We start from the raw sequence: 23,093 nt of genomic DNA on the forward strand, positions 1-23,093 counted from the left end.
GAACAGCAGACATTGAAATTTCTGTTGGCAGGTTTGAAAATATCTTGAGTTTTAGTATAGATTGATCTCATTGTTCTAATTGTAGCCTACAGTACCTCTGTTGTCAAGAATGTTTATTAATGTTGTCATCTTTGGGCATGCACACACAACCATGAATGATGGTTTAAAATAACAAAATAATAAAACAGAAAGAAATGAGCCTCATTCTCTTTTTCAACAAGGAGCCACACAAATATCTTTATAATATACAATTTCTAGTCTTTACTTGGTAAAAAATAAAATTGCTCTTTGAACTGGTAACATTGCTGAATAACCCAACAGCTAGTGACCTCTTCACACCACAGTGTGCTTGCCTTTACCCACAGCTTGACAAAGCATAGCTTGTTTTGGTGAAAAGGAACAGTGGTAGCCAACCTCAAGGCTTTTCACCAAAGAATGCTTGCCTTTCTTGAGGCAAGGGAGTGAGCAACTGGGATCAGGAAGGCAGTGCTGGGATCTGATTGGTCCTGTGCCCTAGTGTCTTCTGCTAGCTCATTCAAAACAGATTTCATTTTAAGTATAACAATGCACATGGCACTTACAATACTAAAAAGTAAAGCTATGCATTGAGCCATGAAGGCATGGCTTCACATATTCTACATCCCTGAGTTTGCCCCATGTACCCTAGCCTAGAGCTGTGTGTGCAGGACCTTTGGAAAAAAATATAGTTTAGAACATCCATCCTTGGAATCGAACCCATAACCACCACATGGCAGTCAACTGCTCTACTGACTGGACCACCTTGACTAAAATGAATTTAAAATATCATCAATCCCACAAAACAAAACAGCATGTATACGTAAAAATCTTATCTTTAACTTTATTCACAGGATTCTTCCATACAATATGACCATTTCATTATGTGTCCAAACAAATGGAGATCTGAATTTTTGTAAACTTAAACCACGCCTTCTGGAATTTATGAAACCTTTAGTAGTGTGTCCGCATACTGGAACTCAGCACTGTTCTCGTATTCACACATATCAAGCGCCACTTCACAGCTCTCCCTCACAACTTGCTTATCGTCTGCCAAATACTTCTGCAGCACTTGCATGCAGTCGTCAGTAGCAATTGCACCCAGAGCTTCGGCACATTCATGTCGAACCATTTCATTTTCTGCCTCGTTCTTTAGTGACTCCACAAGGAATGGAATGGCAGCTGCCTCCTGCATCTGACCCAACACAAAGGCCACCTCGTGGCGGAACAGGCTGCCTCCTGTGTTCAAAGCTGCAGATGAACATACGAGTGTAAGCTTTACTAAATTTATTTTCATCTATCTATGGTTCTGGGACTGAGTGGATCTAAAGGTAGGGCAACAATTCAAGTTGGCCACTTACAGGTTTTTCTATGGGGAAATTGTCTGAAATGCAAGCAATTCAGCAATTTTCTTGTGGCCTAAAAAATCACTTTTTATGAAAATATATTTTTTGCTAAATTTTAGAGAAACTCACATTTTATAACACTTTTTTTCAAGCTAGTTACTCTAAGTATGCAATGTTAATGGGACATTATCCATTGTTTAGTGCTTTAAACTATACTTATTCTAACACTATTTTTCAAGAAAGCACCTCTCCTCTCGTCTTCAGCTGAACAATTTTTTTGCCAGTGGTGAGGATCGAGCCTATGACAGACAGGGTTGGCAAGGTAATGTACTCTTACATTTTTTATGTAAATTATGCACAATTTACTTTGCGTAGAAAACCAGCTTTTTACGCAGATGTAAAAATCTAATTTTCTTTCGTAAATTAATAATATAAAAACTACCTTAATTATATTACATTTTAAACTTCAATTTTCTTACATATTTCAGCAGAAAAATCATTATTTTCTGAAGATTGTTTATCAGGGACTACGATTTTTTGATTATGAAATTCAGTCCAAAAATGAAATTGAGTGGAATCACAAGAACCGAATCCAGAAGTGGAAGTGAACTGCTTGTTCATTTTGCAACTTTTTCTCTTGCAGACTCCAAAATACACGTAAATTCCAGACAATCTGCAAAATTCCCTGACATTTCCCCAACAAGCCAAATTCCCTGACATTTCCCCAACAAGCCAAATTCCCTGACATTTCCCTGTTTTCCAGGTTTTTCAGATGCGTAGCAACCCTGTTTATACAGCCACACGCTCACCCACACTAACAGTTTTTTTTAAAAAAATAGAACTGTTCTTTCACATATTTTTAAAAATTCATAAACCTTTGCACTAATACTTGTACTTGTATGTAACATAACGTTTATCGACAATTTATTTGGATTGGATTTCAAAGTTTTAGTAACAGCTTCAAATTCCTTTTTCATGCATATTATACACTTGCATAGGCTAATTATAATGTGAATGTGAATATGGCAGTTTGTAAAATTCCACTATAAGAGCACATACAAATTCAGAAGGAAAGGTTTTTTAAAGCTTTTTTCTTTTTTTTTCCTACCACTGCCATATATAAGCAAAAGCCAAGTTTTCTTTGAATTTATGTTTGATACTAGTTTTTTTTATGTACTTTACGTTTTATACATATTTTACGTGTCATGTAGAAAACCTTTTTTTTAAGCGTAATAGCACAACCCTGACAACAGACAGACCTGTTTGATTTTACTACAAATCTGGCACACTAACCAACAATTCCACGGTGTCCCTCAAAATTCTTTACTAATTTTTGCTCCATTTATGCTACTATTTCTAATTTTTGAGGAGAGGGGACCATATTTGCTTGAATTAAACACTAGGACGGCTTATAGTCTTCTGAACCATTGCTATATATAGACTGCTTCTTTGATTCCAATTTGGTTCTTTCAGTAGTGATGTTACGTTGCTCTACTGAATTCTATGTGATTCACTCCGTGCATGATCGACAAAAGAAATTTGGTCACCTGAAGATGGGAGGAGAGGTGCTCTCTCGAAATATAGTGTTCGAGAAAGTGTAGTTTAAAGCACCAGGCAGTGGATAATATCCAGTCCGCATTGCATGCTAATGTAGAATCATTGTCACTAACATTCAGAGAAATATTAGTTACTCTAAGATTGAGATGAAATTCAAGCATAATTCTTGGTTATCAACATGAAATTTCTGAAAATCCAAGGAACAATATGGTTCTTAAAAATTTAATTGGTATAAATGTATTACACTAAGTATTTATGAATAGTTCTTGGCACACATTGATTATATACAGACATGAGACATTGAGCTAATGAATGTTACAGGAAGTATAATAAATTGTTACTTGTATTAATTTATTTCAAAATGCAAGACTGCATTTTCCATTAAACATACTCATTAACTTTAAATCATCAAATAACTTGGCAAACTGGAAATAGAAGACTTCAGGGTTTGAGAAATCATTACATTGTAAAGGAGGGTGACAAGAAGGCTACACGAATTACTTTCGTGAAGTACAATCACATGACTTTCTGGGTTTTCCACATATTGTGCACACAATATTGACAAAAAATAAGGATCTGTTGGTGCCTGTTTTGTTTTCTACCATAAACACCACTGACTTTTCAAAAACAATATTCTCTACTTCCTAACAAAAATAAAATAAATTTACATACATTAGAATCTATTTGAATGAGAATAGTATTTGCATTAATAGATACTGCTATTTTTCATATTTGAGAAGAAAATTTATGCAGCTTATAATTTCTGGAATTCAAGGAATTTCTGGTAAGTACACACACTGTTTTTATACTGTGCCAGAAATAAAAGTGGTGATCATAATAAATGATCAACTAGGCAGCTACTCTAAGACTGAGATAAAATGCAAGTATAATTACAAGTTTCAAAGGAAAAAAATAATTTTTTGCAAAAAATAATGAGCATGCTCAGATACGTTGAAAATTATTTTTTTATAAATCAATAATGAATGTGGTAATATGCACAATTCTTAAGATATTTTGAAGATGTTATTATCCAGCCAAACACCTTGGGAAAACCATCCAGCAAATGTAAAGCAGTTCAGAAAATCCATACCCCTACTCATAAATTACAAAGTAAAAGGGTACCATAAAGATTCTTCGTTTGAATTTCTGTCTTAAGTCAACTTTATGAACAAAATTGGGAATGGATGTACAGTTTAAAGTGGGATCCTAACCACTATGTGGCTCTGTCGGGTAAGGAATCTCTTGATTACAAGGAGAAAATGTTACCATTAAACCATTGGGGAGGCTACACCATAAAAAAGAGTAGATGAAGGTTAAGGCTAGTTTATCCACATTTTTGAAACAAAGGAATGTTAAAAATAATTGTTACTCACCTTCTCCTAAAGCACATATGCTCTCCTGTGTTCCTATGTTTCTTAGGGAGAACATTGCCCTGTATCTTTCGAACAAAGATTTTGAATCGTCAAGTAGGATGTTCTTTAGGGATAAGATGTCCCGATCTTCTGAAGGAGGAGTAGGGTCAACTGAAGAGTAAGGATTTTCTGGGAGGTCTTTGCCCTTGTTCGCGGGGTCCGACAGCCACTTGATTCTTCCAACAGCAAGCAGGCACGTTTCTGCAACTTCTGGGACAGGATCTTCGGAATATTTCTGAAGGACATCTAATGCAGTCTCTGAACCGATCGCACCAAGAGCTTCACCTGTTCAGACAAAAAGACAGAGAAATCAGAAATTGGTACATTGCTGGGAACCTTGTCTGTATTGTTCTCACAGTGACTACTCTATAACAGAGATAATTGAAGGCACAAAAAATAATATCAACTGTTACAGTAAAAATGGATTTGTTCTAACATTTTGCACTAAACATTTATGAATAGTTTCTTACTAAGTATGCAAATAACTTATGGACCCATAGAAAACTAACAATTCACATAAGAGTAAATGAGGAATAATGACTCTCATCCCTCTTGGATTTCTAAAAAGATGACCTCGTTGACATTCAAAACTAAGCAGCCTAAATTAAGACTTGAATAGTGTAAATTAACAAAAGATAGTTACATAAAGTAAGTGTTAATGCCGATCACCAGGTTTACCACCTTTCAGACATACAAGTAACAATAAATTGTTCATTATGGAAGAGTAAAGGGCCTTACACCATGTAAAATAAAGTGTTTCCCTGTGCTTTACACCACTCCATAAAGGCGTATAGGGGGTGTGGAGTTAGGGCCACACACTTTCTTAATCATGGCCTAAGATGTGGGTGATATGATCAGCACCACGCCCCTGGCTGACTTTAGATGGTTTCTTTCTTGCTTCCTTGTGGTGTGTGGTGAAGGAGTTTAAAATGTATTCTTTCCAGTTAGATTAGGTAAGCTATTTGTTGAAAGTAAACTTACATGTTACTTTCTATGTGAAATACTGTAAATTAATTATAAATTCGGTGATAATTTTTTTTTTCCTAAAATGTGTGTACATAAAAGGGGTGCCAGCCAGCAAATATGATCATTCTTCACAAATTAATTCTTGGCACATTAGTTCCTCTGAACTTCAAACTTAATTGAACACTTATTTACACAAATCAGACCTGTTTCATTAAGAATGGAAAATACAATTTTCAATGAAAGTAATGCAAATTACGAGTGGCGTACTATAATCATTTACACTTTATTTTTTATTCAGGTCCCATGGTCCACCATTCGAGAAGCGAGGACTGGCATATGAAGCTAGCTACGAGTCTAGTCTACCGATTGCAGGCAGCAGTGCCCAAAAAGGATTCCCGGTGTTCACACAGCAGCATGTTCCGTACATCATTGTCAGCAGACTATTGGACAACATGGAAAGCGACTATAATGGTCAGCGTTGGACAAGTTGGTTTCTATGGAGAGAGGGTGTGACCACAGCAGAGATTTACAGACGATTGGCAACAGTGTGTGGTGAACATGCACTTTCATGGAAAACCGTTTACAATTGGGTGGAAGGCTGGAAAACATGAAGCACGTCAACAGAAAAAGAGACAAGTTCTGTAAGGTAAGTGACTGTGACAACACCAAGAAACATTACACAGGTTGACCAAGTCATTCTTGAGAACAGGTGCATCACGTTTTCTGAAATGGAGGCAACCATGGGCCTATCTAGAAACACCGTGAAGCGAATCGTGCACAATCACCTTAATATGAGGAAAGTGTTCGCCAGATGGGTTCAGAAAAAACGACCAGGAAAATGGGCTTCTGCAACACGACAACGCACCCTCCCAGACCAGTCAGGAATCAACCACGGCCATTGCTGAAATGGGGTTCGAGGTCCTGCTACACCCTGCGTACTCTCGTCTGTAAATCTCTGCTGTGGTCACACCCTCTCTCCATAGAAACTAACTTCTCCAACGTTGACCATTATAGTCACTTTCCATATTGTCCAATAGTCCGCTGACAATGATATATGGTTTGTGAACACCGGGAATCCTTTTTGGGCACTGCTGCCTTCAATCGGTAGACTAGACTCGTAGCTTCATATTCCAGTCCTCACTTCTCGAATGGTGGACCATGGGACCTGAAAAAAAATAAAGTGTAATTCATTATAGTACGCCCCTCGTATATATAAAAGTAAATGAGTTATTAAATGTTCTTGTCAATTTTTCTAACAGGAAAATAAAGAAAACCTCATCACTCACCTGCTTCATGTCTAACCATTGGTGCTTGGCTCGCATCTTCAAGAATTTGAACTAAAACAGAAATTGCTCTCTCATCCTGCATCTGCCCAAGGCAATAGGCCAACTCGTGCTTCAACAGAACAGATGGATCGGAGAAGCATCGACTGATACACTCTATGGCCTTTGGACCACGGAGGTTCCTTAGGGTAAACAGGGCTCTAAATCTTTCCTTCAGTGGCCTGTTGCCATCCACAAGGACTTTGCCGATAGCCTCTATCTGCTCATCAAGTATTTCTGGCATTTTAATCTACACATTGGAAGGTGGGCTTTGTTTATTCAATAAACTACCTGTAAAAAGTAGAATACATTTATATTGCGTACGCAATATGTGATTAACCCATTAGCTGGGGCAGATCTATATATAGACTCTCGTGTTTTTGTGAAGCATCCATATATAGACGGTATTTAAAAAATAATGGTGGTTGCATTGTGGCAAGTCATTTTTATAGACATCACTTTATTGTACTTTTATTTGTCTATTTGAGCAAGCAATCCATTCTTAATGCTTTGTTGGTTCCTGAAAAATATTATCTTTTATAATGAGTGTTTTCCTGCATTTTACAATTTGTGGCAGAGTCTCTATATAGATTGTTTTCCTTAGCTTCATTATGCGGTAAGTATCTTTATAGTTATTTTATACATTATTTATTTATGATGAAACGATTTTGCGGTTGCAACTATATAGAGATGATTTCTTTTCGGAAGCATTTCCCTTCAATGTCGCCACAGGGAAGGGGTTAATAGGTTGACAAATATATATATATATATATATATATATATATATATATATATATATATATATATATATATATATATATATATATATATATATAGGGTGATTATAAAGTCTCGATCAATTTTTGAGAAAAAAAAAAAGGCTTCAGATCATAACAAATGTATTGAATGAACTCCCAAGTACTTGGTAACACATAATCAAGATTGAAAGAAAAAATATTTGACGTGATAAGTGTGTACAGAAGAAAATCCATGAAAGTGTCACCTTTGAGACCATTGCCGATGTCATGTTGAGCACAGAGTGCTGGATACATTTGTGACATTTTTCTTACGTGCATAAATTCATATAAATAATTGTTATTAATTTTTCTTGACATGTATAAAAATCTCGCAATATTTCCCCATCTCTTTGGTACGCTAATGCGTCATGTCTTTGTTTTGGTATATTGGTTACTCCAGTCGTTGTTAGAGGTCTCAAACTCTCTTCCTCACTTACGTGAATTGGTTGCAAAACACAACACATCGAATCGCGAGACGCTTCAGACACAGTTGGATCATCGCTTATTGTTCGTGACCTAGTACTGCCACGTGTGTCTATTCATGTCGCCTGAAAATGACGTGGAGGAACTTTCCCTTTTGCAAGTTACAGTTTTAGCTACTACGATCAGCATGAAGTTTTTGGCGGTGTTAAGAAGGAAGGAATTTCTACGTTGTGATATTTTCGAGTGAATGTACTATTACGACAGATACCGGTAGTATGAAGGAAAAATACTGTTTGTGAAATCACACCTAGCAATGTGTTTGACTCGACCCATTCGAATTGGAAGAAACTGCAGCCTGAAGTTATGAAGTTACGTTCTCGTTTCGTAAAGGAACATTACGAGAGAAGTAACTACGGATGGCGATGACGATTGCTACTACAAAGAATTAAAAGTACCTTCTGTGGTGACCCAATTTTATGACAACTAACGTTCGAATGCTGCACAGAAAGACAAATACCTGTGAAGTTTTGGAATCGGAGAACGTGTTGGTTGAGATACGTCACGTCGGGATCAACTTGAGTAGCTGTAGTCGGAACTCATGGGTTTGGAAGTTTGGTAACCCAATTTACCAGAACCCGATTGAACTATCTAGTCAGTAAGAAGGAAGGGCTTCATGGAGAATAAGATGACAAGGAACGAATGCATATGTTTTGCTCCCAGAATTGATATTCCATTCGGCGACTTAGAAGCGACCACTTGTTTGAGGTATGTACTTTGCTTGGTAATTGGTGTGTGAAGTGAAATTGGAATAGTGAAGTTATTTTGGAAGAGATAACAATATATCGGCAGTAGCGAAGCGTAGTCTTACGAAGGAGGCAAGCAATGTTTCAGTACAACAAAACATGTAGTACAACAACATGCCGAGGGGAAAGATTCAAGGTTTATAGCCTCATTTACCCAGTCGCTGGATTTGTCAAAATATCGTAATAAAGTGACTGTACTAAAAATAAACCATATGATCCGCAAACGTCACATTTACTTTTTTAAAAAAATCCAGGTAACGTTATTCATATGATATTAAACGTTTTGAATATGCGAACTTTCCGCATACGACTAAAAAAAGGTAAAGTCCTCCCCTGTGCATAGCACCATGCCATGAAGGCATATAGGGGGTGTGGGGGTAACGCCCCACACTTTCTTGATCCGGTCGTGAGTGGGGGTGATGTGATCAGCATCACGCCCCTGACCGCCTTTACCCCCCAGGGTTTCCCCCAGGTACCCATGTTATTCGACGCTGGGTAGGCACCGGGGCCGCTTCCACTAAAGGGAGACGGAATTTCTTACTTACTTATTAGTACCTTTATTTGTTCATTATTATTTAATATGGTCAAACGGTGACCAAACCGATTTAGATAAAAAAAAAATGGGAATCATTTGTTTATTTTACGCTGCATGATGTAATTTAGTATTTTTGGGCACCCTAAAAACCGCATTGGAGTAACTTAAACACTAAATAAAAAGTTAAACACAAACAATAAAAATTCATTTCAAATCAAAGAAACACATGCATAGACGATGTACTCACCTCAATAAATTTCAAACTCTTGGTGTTGGTCGACCCCCTTCCACGATTTTCATTTTAACACTTATCTCTCTCGAGCTAAACGAAGCAATTTTCAATTGCTCAATAATACACCCGCACTTCACATCAACCGTTCCTAAATACACGTTCATTCAGATAAATTCACAGCACAAAACACGAAGCAACAAACACTCACACTATCCCATGCGCTTTCCACAACTGCAAATGCAAGCATCCACACAAGATCACTTTGAAAATCTCTGAAACAACAGAAAGTGATACCAACCTATTTCCTTAATTTTATCCGACACAAAGGAAAGATATATCAGTTTGGAGATAAAAATTACGTGGAGGAATCAGAATCATTTCAGCAGAACGAGTATGTACATTAATATTTAAGTAATAAAGTGTCATTCAATGGCGTGCCCGGGGTGAAGGGGGGGGGATGGTAGACATAACCCCCTTTTGGCCCAGTATATCTAAGAAAAAACGTCAAAGGAAGGAAAAGATGACAAAATGGGGATCATAAAGACCCTGGGAACACCACTTGCGTCATAATAATAGAACTTAAAACATATTCGGGCCTCCCCGATGGCGCAGTGGTAGTGTCGTCGCCTTGTAATCAAGGGGTTCCGGGCTCGATACCCGGTGGAGGCACAAGTGTTTCAGATCCCATTTTAAACTGTAGGTCCAGTCCCGATTAGCCTTACTGTGCATAAAGTGGACTTAAAACAACAAATCAATCATTCAATCATTAAAACATATTCTTGTGCTCATAATATGCAGAATGTATACGATTTACTTCTATGCCATGTACAAATATCAGTAGATAGTTCTTTCTCAGATAGCTTTATTTTCACCCCAAGTTTTATTCAAAAGCAGTCAATTTATTGATTGTAAAATTTGTGAAAGAGCTCACTTGAATTACTGCGTAAATAATTTGGCAGTTGCAAACACTGGTAGCGGTCAACACTTCTGGCGTAATTTGAGCTGGACCGACCAGGAAGCAGGGTGCAGGACCAAGGTCCGTCCAATCTTCCCTCCCTCCCTGAGAAAACTCTTCACGGGGGTGCAGAAATTCCACTGCCCCAACTCCCAATGTCAACTTTTTTTACATTTCGCGAAATCTAAAATAATTTGTAATATAATATGATATATATGGAATTTAGAACAGTGATAATAACTTCTTTTAGTTATTTTATGACTAACAATTATTATTATATTTGCGATCTTGTTTACGTGTTCATGAAGACAAATATTCGTTACTAGTTTTTGCTGGCAACGTACCCATAGATGAATCCTTCTGCTTTCAGTTGAACTCGGCTATTTTCGGGAATCACGCAAGGTCGGAAAGCACAGCTTTTTGTAGAAGCTTTGTGGACGGGTTCCACCAGAATTTCATGCTTCGCCATGTGACTCCTTCGGAGGCCTTATTTTCCCGCAGAATGGCTGCAAGCATTGAGGCTGGTGCTTGCTACAGAGCTGCTGGGGGAGTTTGGGGCCGCATTTTTTCGCGAAATCGAGTGCGATGGAAACTAAATACGGTTAGAACATTAAGTACATTAAATGATATTCGAATTATGCAAGCATATTAAGCTTGTACTATATCTTCGCCTCTGTATATCGGTGACATATGTTTTGATTGTTACTCTAAAAATGCCGCTCTAGAATCTCTTCGTAAAAATAGGTTGTTGGACGTGTATAAAAGTTGAGCGAGGCGATTAGTGAAAGGTGTCGAATTGCGATGTTTTCTAAAAGTCACTTAAATTTGTAGTTTTGGCTGTGCTGACCCTTAAACGGTTGGACTGATAGTAATGTGTCTCAAATAGAACCTTTTCTTGCGGATTATTGACACAAGTAGACACGATCGTCATGAGTATTTTGTCCATTGTATTAAAACGTGACAAGTCTCCATTTTATTGTAAGAGCACCAAATTTTGACTTATGTTGATACATGCAGAAATAAAAGGCCACAAAATCACTAATGATTAGGGTTAGGGCAAATGTCTCTGTAGAACGCATAATATTGTAGATTAAATTTACAAGGAATAATTCAATTGGAGAAACGTTGTTTTTCATTGTTTGTTGTTGATTGGAATTATATAATCAAAATAGTCTTGAACGATTTGTAAGAAAACAAAAAGACGCTTGCACATCCATTATTTATTGTTACAGTGTTGAATTTCTCTATTGTATTTGTTGAATGAGAATAACAACCAATTACGTTGTGAAGGTTGTTACAATAAATTAGACCAATGGTCATCATTACGAATATTGCCTTCCATATTTAACCAATTTGCCATCTAGTTATAAGAAACAAATAATCATAAATTGTGTTTTTCCAGTGTTGCTAAATATGTTTCCTTGAATAACTGTTTACATGAGGATGCATATAAAATAAATGGAGGGGTTAAATACTGTAAAGGGGATTATTGTTTCTAAGCAGCTATTGTAGTGATCTAACTTTGTGATCATTTCGAGATATTTATCGATCTTAGTATAACTTCTAATTTGGCAGATACAGTGGATTAGTATGAATTTGTCTGTGTGCATATATGGTATTGTTCATCGTTTAGCGTTATTAGACATTCTAGTAAACGTTTATAAGTTATGGTTTTCGCGAGAGACTGAGGCGACGTGAACAACACGTCAAGCGCTAGAAAATTAATACTTTTGTAAAATATTGGGGTTTCGGGTATTTGTCCTTATTGTGATATAACGGCCTCAGTTGCGACTTCCCTAATTTACTAATTTCGATGTACCCACCCAATACCTTTACAGTTGACGTAGGTGTTGAAGAAGGGTGATCAAATCTTCCTCCTCCACTGCCTGTAACAGCTCTGCACACAGTGTTTCACGACCAGCATAGTCCTCCCTGTCTAACTTTTGCACCACCTGAAGGTGGCTTCACTGTTAATTTAAGGCATAATGGAGTATCTTCCACTCAGTTCCTACTTAAACTTCTTGCTGATGCTTTTGAGCTTCTGATGATAGCATCTTCTATCCGTCGCACGGTTTCGGCTGCTACTCTGGGCCTTCAAGAACATTTAGCATCATGTACAGTAACTATTGGCTTGAATGTTTTGAACCAGTGGCCTGATATTGGCCCTGGTTGGAGTAGCTTGTGGAATTTCCTTTCGAACCTTGTGTGGACCTTTTCGAAGCTTACTCCTTGCAAACGTCCACACACCTCAGCTATTCTCCCTTCAGTAGTCAGCATCTTTCATATCACCCAGAAGGGAAAGAAGAAATCAGCCGTTTGCACAAAAATGGGTCAAAATTTTATAATCACCCTGTATATAAAAATGTGAATATATATATATATATATATATATATATATATATATATATATATATATATATATATATATATATATATATATATATATATATATATATCTGTTTAGTCTGAAAGAACTTGACTTTCGTTTAACTACCATGATAAGGTGACTATGCCATAGAAATGATTGTGGAGATGTGGTCTCAAACTGTTAACTCGAGATACGTATCTCCCTCATAACTTGCCACTGTGCAAAACAATGCTGCTTAACAAATACAGGGGTAATGGTTCCTAATGTTAAAGATCTTGCAAGTTTTGTAGGAGTATTAGAAAGTCTTTTAGAATACTCCGCATGACTATGGAAGTAAATTTGAAGCTTTGAGAAACTTAACTAGTTCAGTTATAATTTCATTGAGTACTATTTACCAGACAAATTAATTTCTGAATATACATGCAGAAGCCATTCTTGGATTAAGGTTCTCTCTCAGACGGATTTTCATGTGAGACTCAAACGAAGTTTCATGCTTGAGACCAGATATAATGCATTCTGCTATTGGAAGAATTTTCAAGCTAAGAGTCCTAAAACTGACATGCCTAATCTAACAATCAAAGCATTTATTGTTGTAAAACCCATTCACACCTCACATCACATGATGTAGAAGCAGCAGCAGTCTTTTTGAGTTTGAGTTTTTATTCTAAGTCCACTATAGGCATGTTTAGGTTAATGGGGACTGCACCTATAGTTTAAAGTGGGATTGGAACCACTAACCCTGTGTAGTTTGCAACACTAGGTGTAGTGGAGGTGCATCCGAGTATCAGACTGGTGCAAGGAAACTCTATTCAACAAAGTAGATGCTGTGCGCAAGAATAGCTGTGCTCAAATTCACAAGATACAACAAATACTTGCCTGCTGCTTTCAACCTTCATTTCATTGGTTAGTTAGCACTAGGGTTGGCATTTTGCCCTGGTTTTTCAGTTTTTTTCAGATAAAACAAAAAAACAAAAACAGGCAAAACTGAATTTTATTGGATTTTTTCAGGTTATGTTTATAAATATGTATATTTTAAAAATGAAACACAATTTTCCCTGGTAGTAATTTATTGGGACATTCAATTTGTATTGTTTTAGTTCACTGAATCATAAACTATTTAATATTTTGGTAAAAATTTACTATCCTTCGGACACCTCTAATTTTTTTGTTTCGTCAATTTTTGACATTCGTACTTACGTATCTGCTTCACGGAACATTCCTGAAGGTGTATCAACGTTGCTGATACTAACACGACACCAAATTTTAACTATGTTTCCTAACCTAACAGAACTAACCTAACCACGCGCCAATGGTTCGCAATTATTTCCAATTTCTAGATCCTGATACTAACACAACACCAAATTTTAACTATGTTTCCTAACCTAACAGAACTAACCTATCCATGTGCCAATGGTTCGTGGGGAAAATTAATTTTCAACGAACAACATGAATTTCAGCTATGAAACATTCCCACATCACACACAACACCTTCCCGATGTTCGACAATGCTACAGGAACTTATTACAGTAAGTAGTTTCTTCTGTAAAAACAAATAAATGTGTCCGAAGGATAGTAAACAAGTACCTCAAAATTATAAGCTTTGTTCATTTAACTGTACTGCATCAACCGATGTAAATTTTTATCTAAAAATTTCAGACAGTTTTGATTTTTTGTTTCTTGGATATATGTTCGTATTATTTCTGTTAAAAGTCCATTTCTAGCATGATTTGAGAAAAATATCCTGAAAAAAAAAACACTGTGACTTGTACCACATGAATTATTTTGAGTATTATAAGCTTGGCTAAGCCTTCATTTTACAAGTTTTTTTAAACTGTTGACTATTGTTAGGAAACAATTAAAACACACCACACGACCATACACCAAATACACTATGTGACACCAAAGCAGACAACTCTGTGTTGAGATTTGGAACCAACTAGACACGTGAGTGCAGACTCAAAATATACCATGTACTCCACTGGGTATAGAACCCAGAGCTCTTTGACTAAAAGGTGATGATGGTACCACTGTGATCAAGGAGGTCCTACAGCAGTGTGTATTCAAGACAACAGTAAAAGAACTGCAGCTCACAAAGAGAGATGCATATTCGAGTATATGGAAGGAAAAAATATTTTTACACTAAACATGGAGTACACAACCACTAAGCCAGTTACATATGTGTGCCAAGACATGGATAAAAATCGAACCATGCTAAAAGTATGTGTACAAAGATTAGTTCAAAATGCACCATAATAATAATAATAATAATAATTTTTATTGTAGAAACATGTGAGAACATCACATGTATTACAATCGTCAGAAATGTACAAATAAAGTATCTATAGATCTTACAAAAAAAAAAACATCCAAAAAGCATTTTAGAAACGTAACACCACTTACATAAATTTAGTTGTTAACATTATTGTTTTACAATCATAACTATTTTACCTAATACAATTAATTTCAAAGAATTCTTCTACCCTATATATACACAGTTATCGGTTAATATTTTTTGTACTTTTCTTTTGAATTCTAAAAAGGGCAGTTGCCTTAAAGACAGAGGGAGAGCATTGTGAAACTTAACTGACATGTAGTAGAAGGTTTTTTGTGTCTTCTTGTAATTACATCTAAACAATCCTAAACAATCCCTATTTCTGATTTGATAGGCATGTGAACACCCTAACTCCTCATAAATGTGAATGTTCTCTTTATATAGAGTAGGCATTGGAATACAAAGATAGCAGGAGCTGTCATAATACCTAGTCTAACAAAACTTAACTTACAGTGGCCACGGCTTGGAAGACCACACATTAATCTTACACATATTTTTTGCATTTTTAATAACCTTGTTATTGAAGGCTGATGACCTCAAAGTAAGGTACCATAGCTTAAGTGACTGTGTATCTGTGCATAATAAACAGTTTTTAGAACCTACAAGCTTACACACAATCTTAACCTACGGATTAAATAAACCCCTTTGCTAACCCTGGATTCAACTCTACTGATATGATCCTCCCATTCCAAATGATGATCTATTAAGAATCCCAAAAAGGTGACAGAATTCTTTTCATGCCCTGTATTATGATTATTACTATAATATGTAAGTTCCAAGTTTTGGATCTTATCAGTGTTTATACAAAGCAAGTTAGCAGTACACCAGTCCTGTACAATATCGGAAGTAGATTTTAATGAGGACCTTAAAAGATTAATAGAATCAGAGTTCAAACAGATATTGTTATCATCAGCAAATAGGTAACTACTGACCAAGGGTGTTGAAATGTTATATGGCAAATCATTTATGTAAATAATAAAAAGAATAGGACCCAGAATAGATCCTTGAGGTACTCCATGTTTAACAGGTAACAAGTTTGACTCCATTTCTTCAAAAACTACTCTCTGAGATCTCCCACTTAAATATGATTGCAAAAGTGACAGCGCTCCATCCTCAAAACCATAAAATCTTAACTTTTTTAGCAGAAGAGAGTGAGATACAGTATCGAATGCTTTGGACAAATCATATAGTTTCACATTAACAACTTTCTTACTGTCTAACCCTAATATACAATTTTTCAAGAATGAGACAGCAGCCTTAACAGTCCCTAGCCCAGTTCTATAGCCAAATTGAGAGTTACTAAATAACTTATTTTGTTCAAAATAATCAACAATCTGATTCTTTAGGACAATCTCAAAAACTTTTGATATGACTGGAACCAACGAAATAGGTCTGTAACTATCAGGAAAAGACTTCATTGTGTGACATCACTGAACAAAACTGAGTCCAAATATTGTAGTCAGGTGGTTTTGTCCTATGCATTAACATTGGACTTTGCATCAAAAGGGGTAGTTTTAAGAATTGTGACAGCAGTTATGAAGCAAAATCGTGATGTTTATTGTATGTAAAGATCAGATTTTGGAAAATACATTTATATATTACACATACTTTTCAATGTCCGTGAAGTTAGCCTGAAGCGCCAGCCTGATCTGCGCATCCCTCAGTGAAGCTAGCCACACATTGTCCTTCCTTAGTCACCAATAGCGGGAAGGTAGCGTAGCGTAGCTAACTTCCCGCTGTATCAGGGTGCAGGGTGTATGATATAAAGGTTGCCAGGGATGTAAGTGCAAAATGTTAGAAAAAGTCAGTGAAGTAGAAAAAAACGGTGAATGTAATCCTTTTTTGTGTCGAAACTTTTGTTTTGCTCTTACATGAAATGTTTCCGCTTTCCCACTATATTTCTGGACATTCACTGATTTATATTTCAGCCATCAATTAAGGTTTACGTTGAAGTTTAAGGTAAATTATTTTGAATAATAATATTATTATTAAACGCATTTTGATACCATGCCAAAGAACTGGCTTCGATACTTGGTGGAGCATGCGTTATTCGTATAATCGTCTGAAATAATTGTAACGTTAATAATTTTAAATTTCGTAATTTTTTATATTAATATAAGATAATTCTTAGTGTTTATTTTCCAGGAATATATTGTATCTTCCCCCTCCCCGTATCGGATCTACAATAACAAGAAAATCTACACACTCATATTACACTTTTCAAGAAGCAGTTTTTACAGTTTTCACATAACAAAATATAAGATGAATATTTTAAAATGAAAACTACCACGAGTTTCCTCTCTTGCTATTGGCCTCCCCGATGGTGCAGTGGCTGCGTCGTTGCCATGTAATCAAGGGGTCCCGTGTTCGATACCCGGTGGAGGCACAAGTTGTTCGGGTCAAACTTTAAACTGTAGGTCCAGTCCCGATTAACCTTACTGTGCATAAAGGGGACTTAAAACACAAAATCAATCTTCTCTGGCTATGGTCCTGTATCCTCTAATTAGTCGATATGTTCAAGTTATAGTCTATGAAATTAAATTAAGGTTTACATATCAAATATACTTCTCGAAGGAGGGGGAGCGACAACCCACTCGCACCCTCCCATGGTGCCGCACTTCACTAAAACTTGGAGTCGATTTCCACTGTTTAGTACCAGGAGAGCAGGAGGGCAAAAGAGATTTACAGGACAGTGCTTCCGTAGTAGTTTTTCATTTGCCCGGTAGAGGTCAAGTTCCCTCCCTTACACTAGCGTCACCTTTTGACTACGAAAGAAACTACTTTCTCAATCACCGTCTGGTCTTGACCTGAAAATATTCTTCTCGTCTGCTATTCGAATTATGAAATCAAATTAAATGCGACATATAAAATTTGAAATGAGATTTTACTGTATAGATATAAAGTTACCGCAGATGGGATTGATAAGAACATATATTATGATCCCGGTGGAGGCACATATCACACAGTGCATCGGATTCCACTTAAAACTGTAGGTCCAATCCCGATTAGCCTTTTGCACATAGTGGACTTAAAACAGCCTATCTCTTCATAATGCAATGAAACTTCACTGTATTGACATAAGGTTACTCAAAGCATGTCAGATTACAACGCATTGCCATCAAATAATTCCTCTCATCTATCAACCCCCCCTCAGAGATCGCCGAACAAATGAAGAAATGTGACGAAAATCGGATTTCAAGCCCAGCCTATTTCTAAAGTAAGCCTTCAAATTCGCTCAAATATATTTACGGTCGTAATGCTTATGTAGTACAACATCCCTGTTGCTATTAAACAGAACTGCCTCGATATACCATTTAAAATGGAATTCCAAAATCGGCACTTTGTGCATCGCATCAGCCTGAACGAACAACATTTGACGCGAAAAACCGATTTAAGGGCCCGCCTATTTCTAAAGTAGGCCGTCGAATTCCCCGAAATGTAGTTACCGTCACTATACTTATGTAGCACAACAACCTCCTTCCTATCAAATACTTAGCTGTCTCAATTTACCCCATAAAGTAAGTTCAAAACCCTTCAGGCTGAGCATGTACTTAGGCTGTGCTCAACACACGAGAAGCGGAGAGCCGATTTCAAGGCCGGCTTATCTCTTCCTGATGCAATGAAACTTCACTGTATTGGCCTAAGGTGACTCAAGGCATGTCAAACTACAACGCTTTCCAATCAAATAATTTCTCTCATCTATCAACCCCCCCTCAGAGAACGCCGGACATATGAAGAAATGTGCCGAAAATCGGATTTCAAGGCCAGCCTATTTCTAAAGTAAGCCTTCAAATTCGCTCAAATATATTTACGGTCGTAATACTTATGTAGTACAACATCCCTGTTGCTATGAAAAACAGAGCTGCCTCGATATACCATTTAAAATGGAATTCCAAAATCGGCACTTTGTGCATCGCATCAGCCCGAACGAACAACATTTGACGCGAAAACCCGATTTAAGGGCCCGCCTATTTCTAAAGTAGGCCGTCGAATTCCCCGAAATATAGTTACCGTCACTATACTTATGTAGCACAACAACCTCCTTCCTATCAAATACTTACCTGCCTCAATTTACTCCCATAAAGTAAGTTCAAAACCCTTCAGGCTGAGCATGTACTTAGGCTGTGCTCAACACACGAGAAGCGGAGAGCCGATTTCAAGGCCAGCTTATGTCTTCATGATGCAATGAAACTTCACTGTATTGGCCTAAGGTGACTCAAGGCATGTCACACTACAACGCTTTGCAATCAAATAATTTCTCTCATCTATCAACCCCCCCTCAGAGCACGCCGGACAAATGAAGAAATGTGCCGAAAATCGGATTTCAAGGCCAGCCTATTTCTAAAGTAAGCCTTCAAATTCGCTCAAATATATTTACGGTCGTAATACTTATTCAGTACAACATCCTTGTTGCTATGAAAAACAGAGCTGCCTCGATATACCATTTAAAATGGAATTCCAAAATCGGCACTTTGTGCATCGCATCAGCCCGAACGAACAACATTTGACGCCAAAACCCGATTTAAGGGCCCGCCTATTTCTAAAGTAGGCCGTCGAATTCCCCGAAATGTAGTTACCGTCACTATACTTATGTAGCACAACAACCTCCTTCCTATCAAATTCTTTGCTGCCCCAATCTACCCTCATAAAGTAATTTCAAAACCCTTCAGGCTGAGCATGTAGTCAGGCTGTGCGCAACACACAAGAAGCGGAGACCCGATTTCAAGGCCAGCTTATGTCTTCATGATGCAATGAAACTTCACTGTATTGGCCTAAGGTGACTCAAGGCATGTCGAACTACAACCCTTTGCAATCAAATAATTTCTCTCATCTATCAACCCCCCTCAAAGCACGCCGGACAAATGAAGAAATGTGCCGAAAATCGGATTTGAAGGCCAGCCTATTTCTAAAGTAAGCCTTCAAATTCGCTCAAATATATTTTCGGTCGTAATACTTATGTAGTACAACATCCCTGTTGCTATGAAAAACAGAGCTGCCTCGATATACCATTTAAAATGGAATTCCAAAATCGGCACTTTGTGCATCGCATCAGCCCGAACGAACAACATTTGACGCGAAAACCCGATTTAAGGCCCCGCCTATTTCTAAAGTAGGCCGTTGAATTCCCCGAAATGTAGTTACCGTCACTACACTTATGTAGCACAACAACCTCCTTCCTATCAAATTCTTTGCTGCCCCAATCTACCCTCATAAAGTTATTTCAAAACCCTTCAGGCTGAGCATGTAGTCAGGCTGTGCGCAACATACAAGAAGCGGAGACCCGATTTCAAGGCCAGCTTTATGTCTTCATGATGCAATGAAACTTCACTGTATTGGCCTAAGGTGACTCAAGGCATGTCAAACTACAACGCTTTGCAATCAAATAATTTCTCTCATCTATCAACCCCCCCTCAGAGCACGCCGGACAAATGAAGAAATGTGCCGAAAATCGGATTTCAAGGCCAGCCTATTTCTAAAGTAAGCCTTCAAATTCGCTCAAATATATTTACGGTCGTAATACTTATGTAGTACAACATCCCTGTTGCTATGAAAAACAGAGCTGCCTCGATATACCATTTAAAATGGAATTCCAAAATCGGCACTTTGTGCATCTCATCAGCCCGAACGAACAACATTTGACGCGAAAACCCGATTTAAGGGCCCGCCTATTTCTAAAGTAGGCCGTCGAATTCCCCGAAATGTAGTTACCGTCACTATACTTATGTAGCACAACAACCTCCTTCCTATCAAATTCTTTGCTGCCCCAATCTACCCTCATAAAGTAATTTCAAAACCCTTCAGGCTGAGCATGTAGTCAGGCTGTGCGCAACACACAAGAAGCGGAGACCCGATTTCAAGTCCAGCTTATGTCTTCATGATGCAATGAAACTTCACTGTATTGGCCTAAGGTGACTCAAGGCATGTCAAACTACAACGCTTTGCAATCAAATAATTTCTCTCATCTATCAACCCCCCCTCAGAGCACGCCGGACAAATGAAGAAATGTGCCGAAAATCGGATTTCAAGGCCAGCCTATTTCTAAAGTAAGCCTTCAAATTCGCTCAAATATATTTACGGTCGTAATACTTATGTAGTACAACATCCCTGTTGCTATGAAAAACAGAGCTGCCTCGATATACCATTTAAAATGGAATTCCAAAATCGGCACTTTGTGCATCGCATCAGCCCGAACGAACAACATTTGACGCGAAAACCCGATTTAAGGGCCCGCCTATTTCTAAAGTAGGCCGTCGAATTCCCCGAAATGTAGTTACCGTCACTATACTTATGTAGCACAACAACCTCCTTCCTATCAAATTCTTTGCTGCCCCAATCTACCCTCATAAAGTAATTTCAAAACCCTTCAGGCTGAGCATGTAGTCAGGCTGTGCGCAACACACAAGAAGCGGAGACCCGATTTCAAGGCCAGCTTATGTCTTCATGATGCAATGAAACTTCACTGTATTGGCCTAAGGTGACTCAAGGCATGTCAAACTACAACGCTTTGCAATCAAATAATTTCTCTCATCTATCAACCCCCCTCAGAGCACGCCGGACAAATGAAGAAATGTGCCGAAAATCGGATTTGAAGGCCAGCCTATTTCTAAAGTAAGCCTTCAAATTCGCTCAAATATATTTACGGTCGTAATACTTATGTAGTACAACATCCCTGTTGCTATGAAAAACAGAGCTGCCTCGATATACCATTTAAAATGGAATTCCAAAATCGGCACTTTGTGCATCGCATCAGCCCGAACCAACAACATTTGACGCGAAAACCCGATTTAAGGGCCCGCCTATTTCTAAAGTAGGCCGTCGAATTCCCCGAAATGTAGTTACCGTCACTATACTTATGTAGCACAACAACCTCCTTCCTATCAAATTCTTTGCTGCCCCAATCTACCCTCATAAAGTAATTTCAAAACCCTTCAGGCTGAGCATGTAGTCAGGCTGTGCGCAACACACAAGAAGCGGAGACCCGAATACAAGGCCAGCTTATGTCTTCATGATGCAATGAAACTTCACTGTATTGGCCTAAGGTGACTCAAGGCATGTCAAACTACAACGCTTTGCAATCAAATAATTTCTCTCATCTATCAACCCCCCCTCAGAGCACGCCGGACAAATGAAGAAATGTGCCGAAAATCGGATTTCAAGGCCAGCCTATTTCTAAAGTAAACCTTCAAATTCGCTCAAATATATTTACGGTCGTAATACTTATGTAGTACAACATCCCTGTTGCTATGAAAAACAGAGCTGCCTCGATATACCATTTAAAATGGAATTCCAAAATCGGCACTTTGTGCATCGCCTCAGCCCGAACGAACAACTTTTGACGCCAAAACCCGATTTAAGGGCCCGCCTATTTCTAAAGTAGGCCGTCGAATTCCCCGAAATGTAGTTACCGTCACTATACTTATGTAGCACAACAACCTCCTTCCTATCAAATTCTTTGCTGCCCCAATCTACCCTCATAAAGTAATTTCAAAACCCTTCAGGCTGAGCATGTAGTCAGGCTGTGCGCAACACACAAGAAGCGGAGACCCGATTTCAAGGCCAGCTTATGTCTTCATGATGCAATGAAACTTCACTGTATTGGCCTAAGGTGACTCAAGGCATGTCAAACTACAACGCTTTGCAATCAAATAATTTCTCTCATCTATCAACCCCCCCTCAGAGCACGCCGGACAAATGAAGAAATGTGCAGAAAATCGGATTTCAAGGCCAGCCTATTTCTAAAGTAAGCCTTCAAATTCGCTCAAATATATTTACGGTCGTAATACTTATGTAGTACAACATCCCTGTTGCTATGAAAAACAGAGCTGCCTCGATATACCATTTAAAATGGAATTCCAAAATCGGCACTTTGTGCATCGCATCAGCCCGAACGAACAACATTTGACGCGAAAACCCGATTTAAGGCCCCGCCTATTTCTAAAGTAGGCCGTTGAATTCCCCGAAATGTAGTTACCGTCACTACACTTATGTAGCACAACAACCTCCTTCCTATCAAATTCTTTGCTGCCCCA

General features: G+C 37.9%; 1 protein-coding gene across 2 annotated transcripts in view; it reads right to left on the minus strand.

Annotated features, from left to right (window-relative positions):
* Positions 1–835: 835 nt before the first annotated feature.
* The window catches only part of LOC145989451 (deoxyhypusine hydroxylase-like), a 63,306-nt gene continuing 41,048 nt past the window's right edge, over positions 836–23,093 (minus strand). Inside the window, exons 1-4 of one of the 2 annotated variants that reach the window (XM_083124797.1) lie at positions 16,672–16,743; positions 6,583–6,909; positions 4,292–4,615; positions 836–1,266 (exon numbers count right to left, since the gene is read on the minus strand). In XM_083124797.1, coding sequence (XP_082980923.1) covers positions 959–1,266; positions 4,292–4,615; positions 6,583–6,862 — 912 coding nt within the window. In that variant the 5' untranslated portion in view covers positions 6,863–6,909; positions 16,672–16,743 and the 3' untranslated portion in view covers positions 836–958. Of the gene's footprint in view, positions 1,267–4,291; positions 4,616–6,582; positions 6,910–16,671; positions 16,744–23,093 lie in introns of those variants that run through there. The other variant, XM_083124796.1, reaches the window with a different exon arrangement.

The sequence above is a fragment of the Lepisma saccharinum genome, chromosome 6 (genome assembly GCF_977018435.1).
Source record: "Lepisma saccharinum chromosome 6, izLepSacc3.1, whole genome shotgun sequence".
Classification (NCBI taxonomy): Eukaryota; Metazoa; Arthropoda; class Insecta; order Zygentoma; family Lepismatidae; genus Lepisma; species Lepisma saccharinum.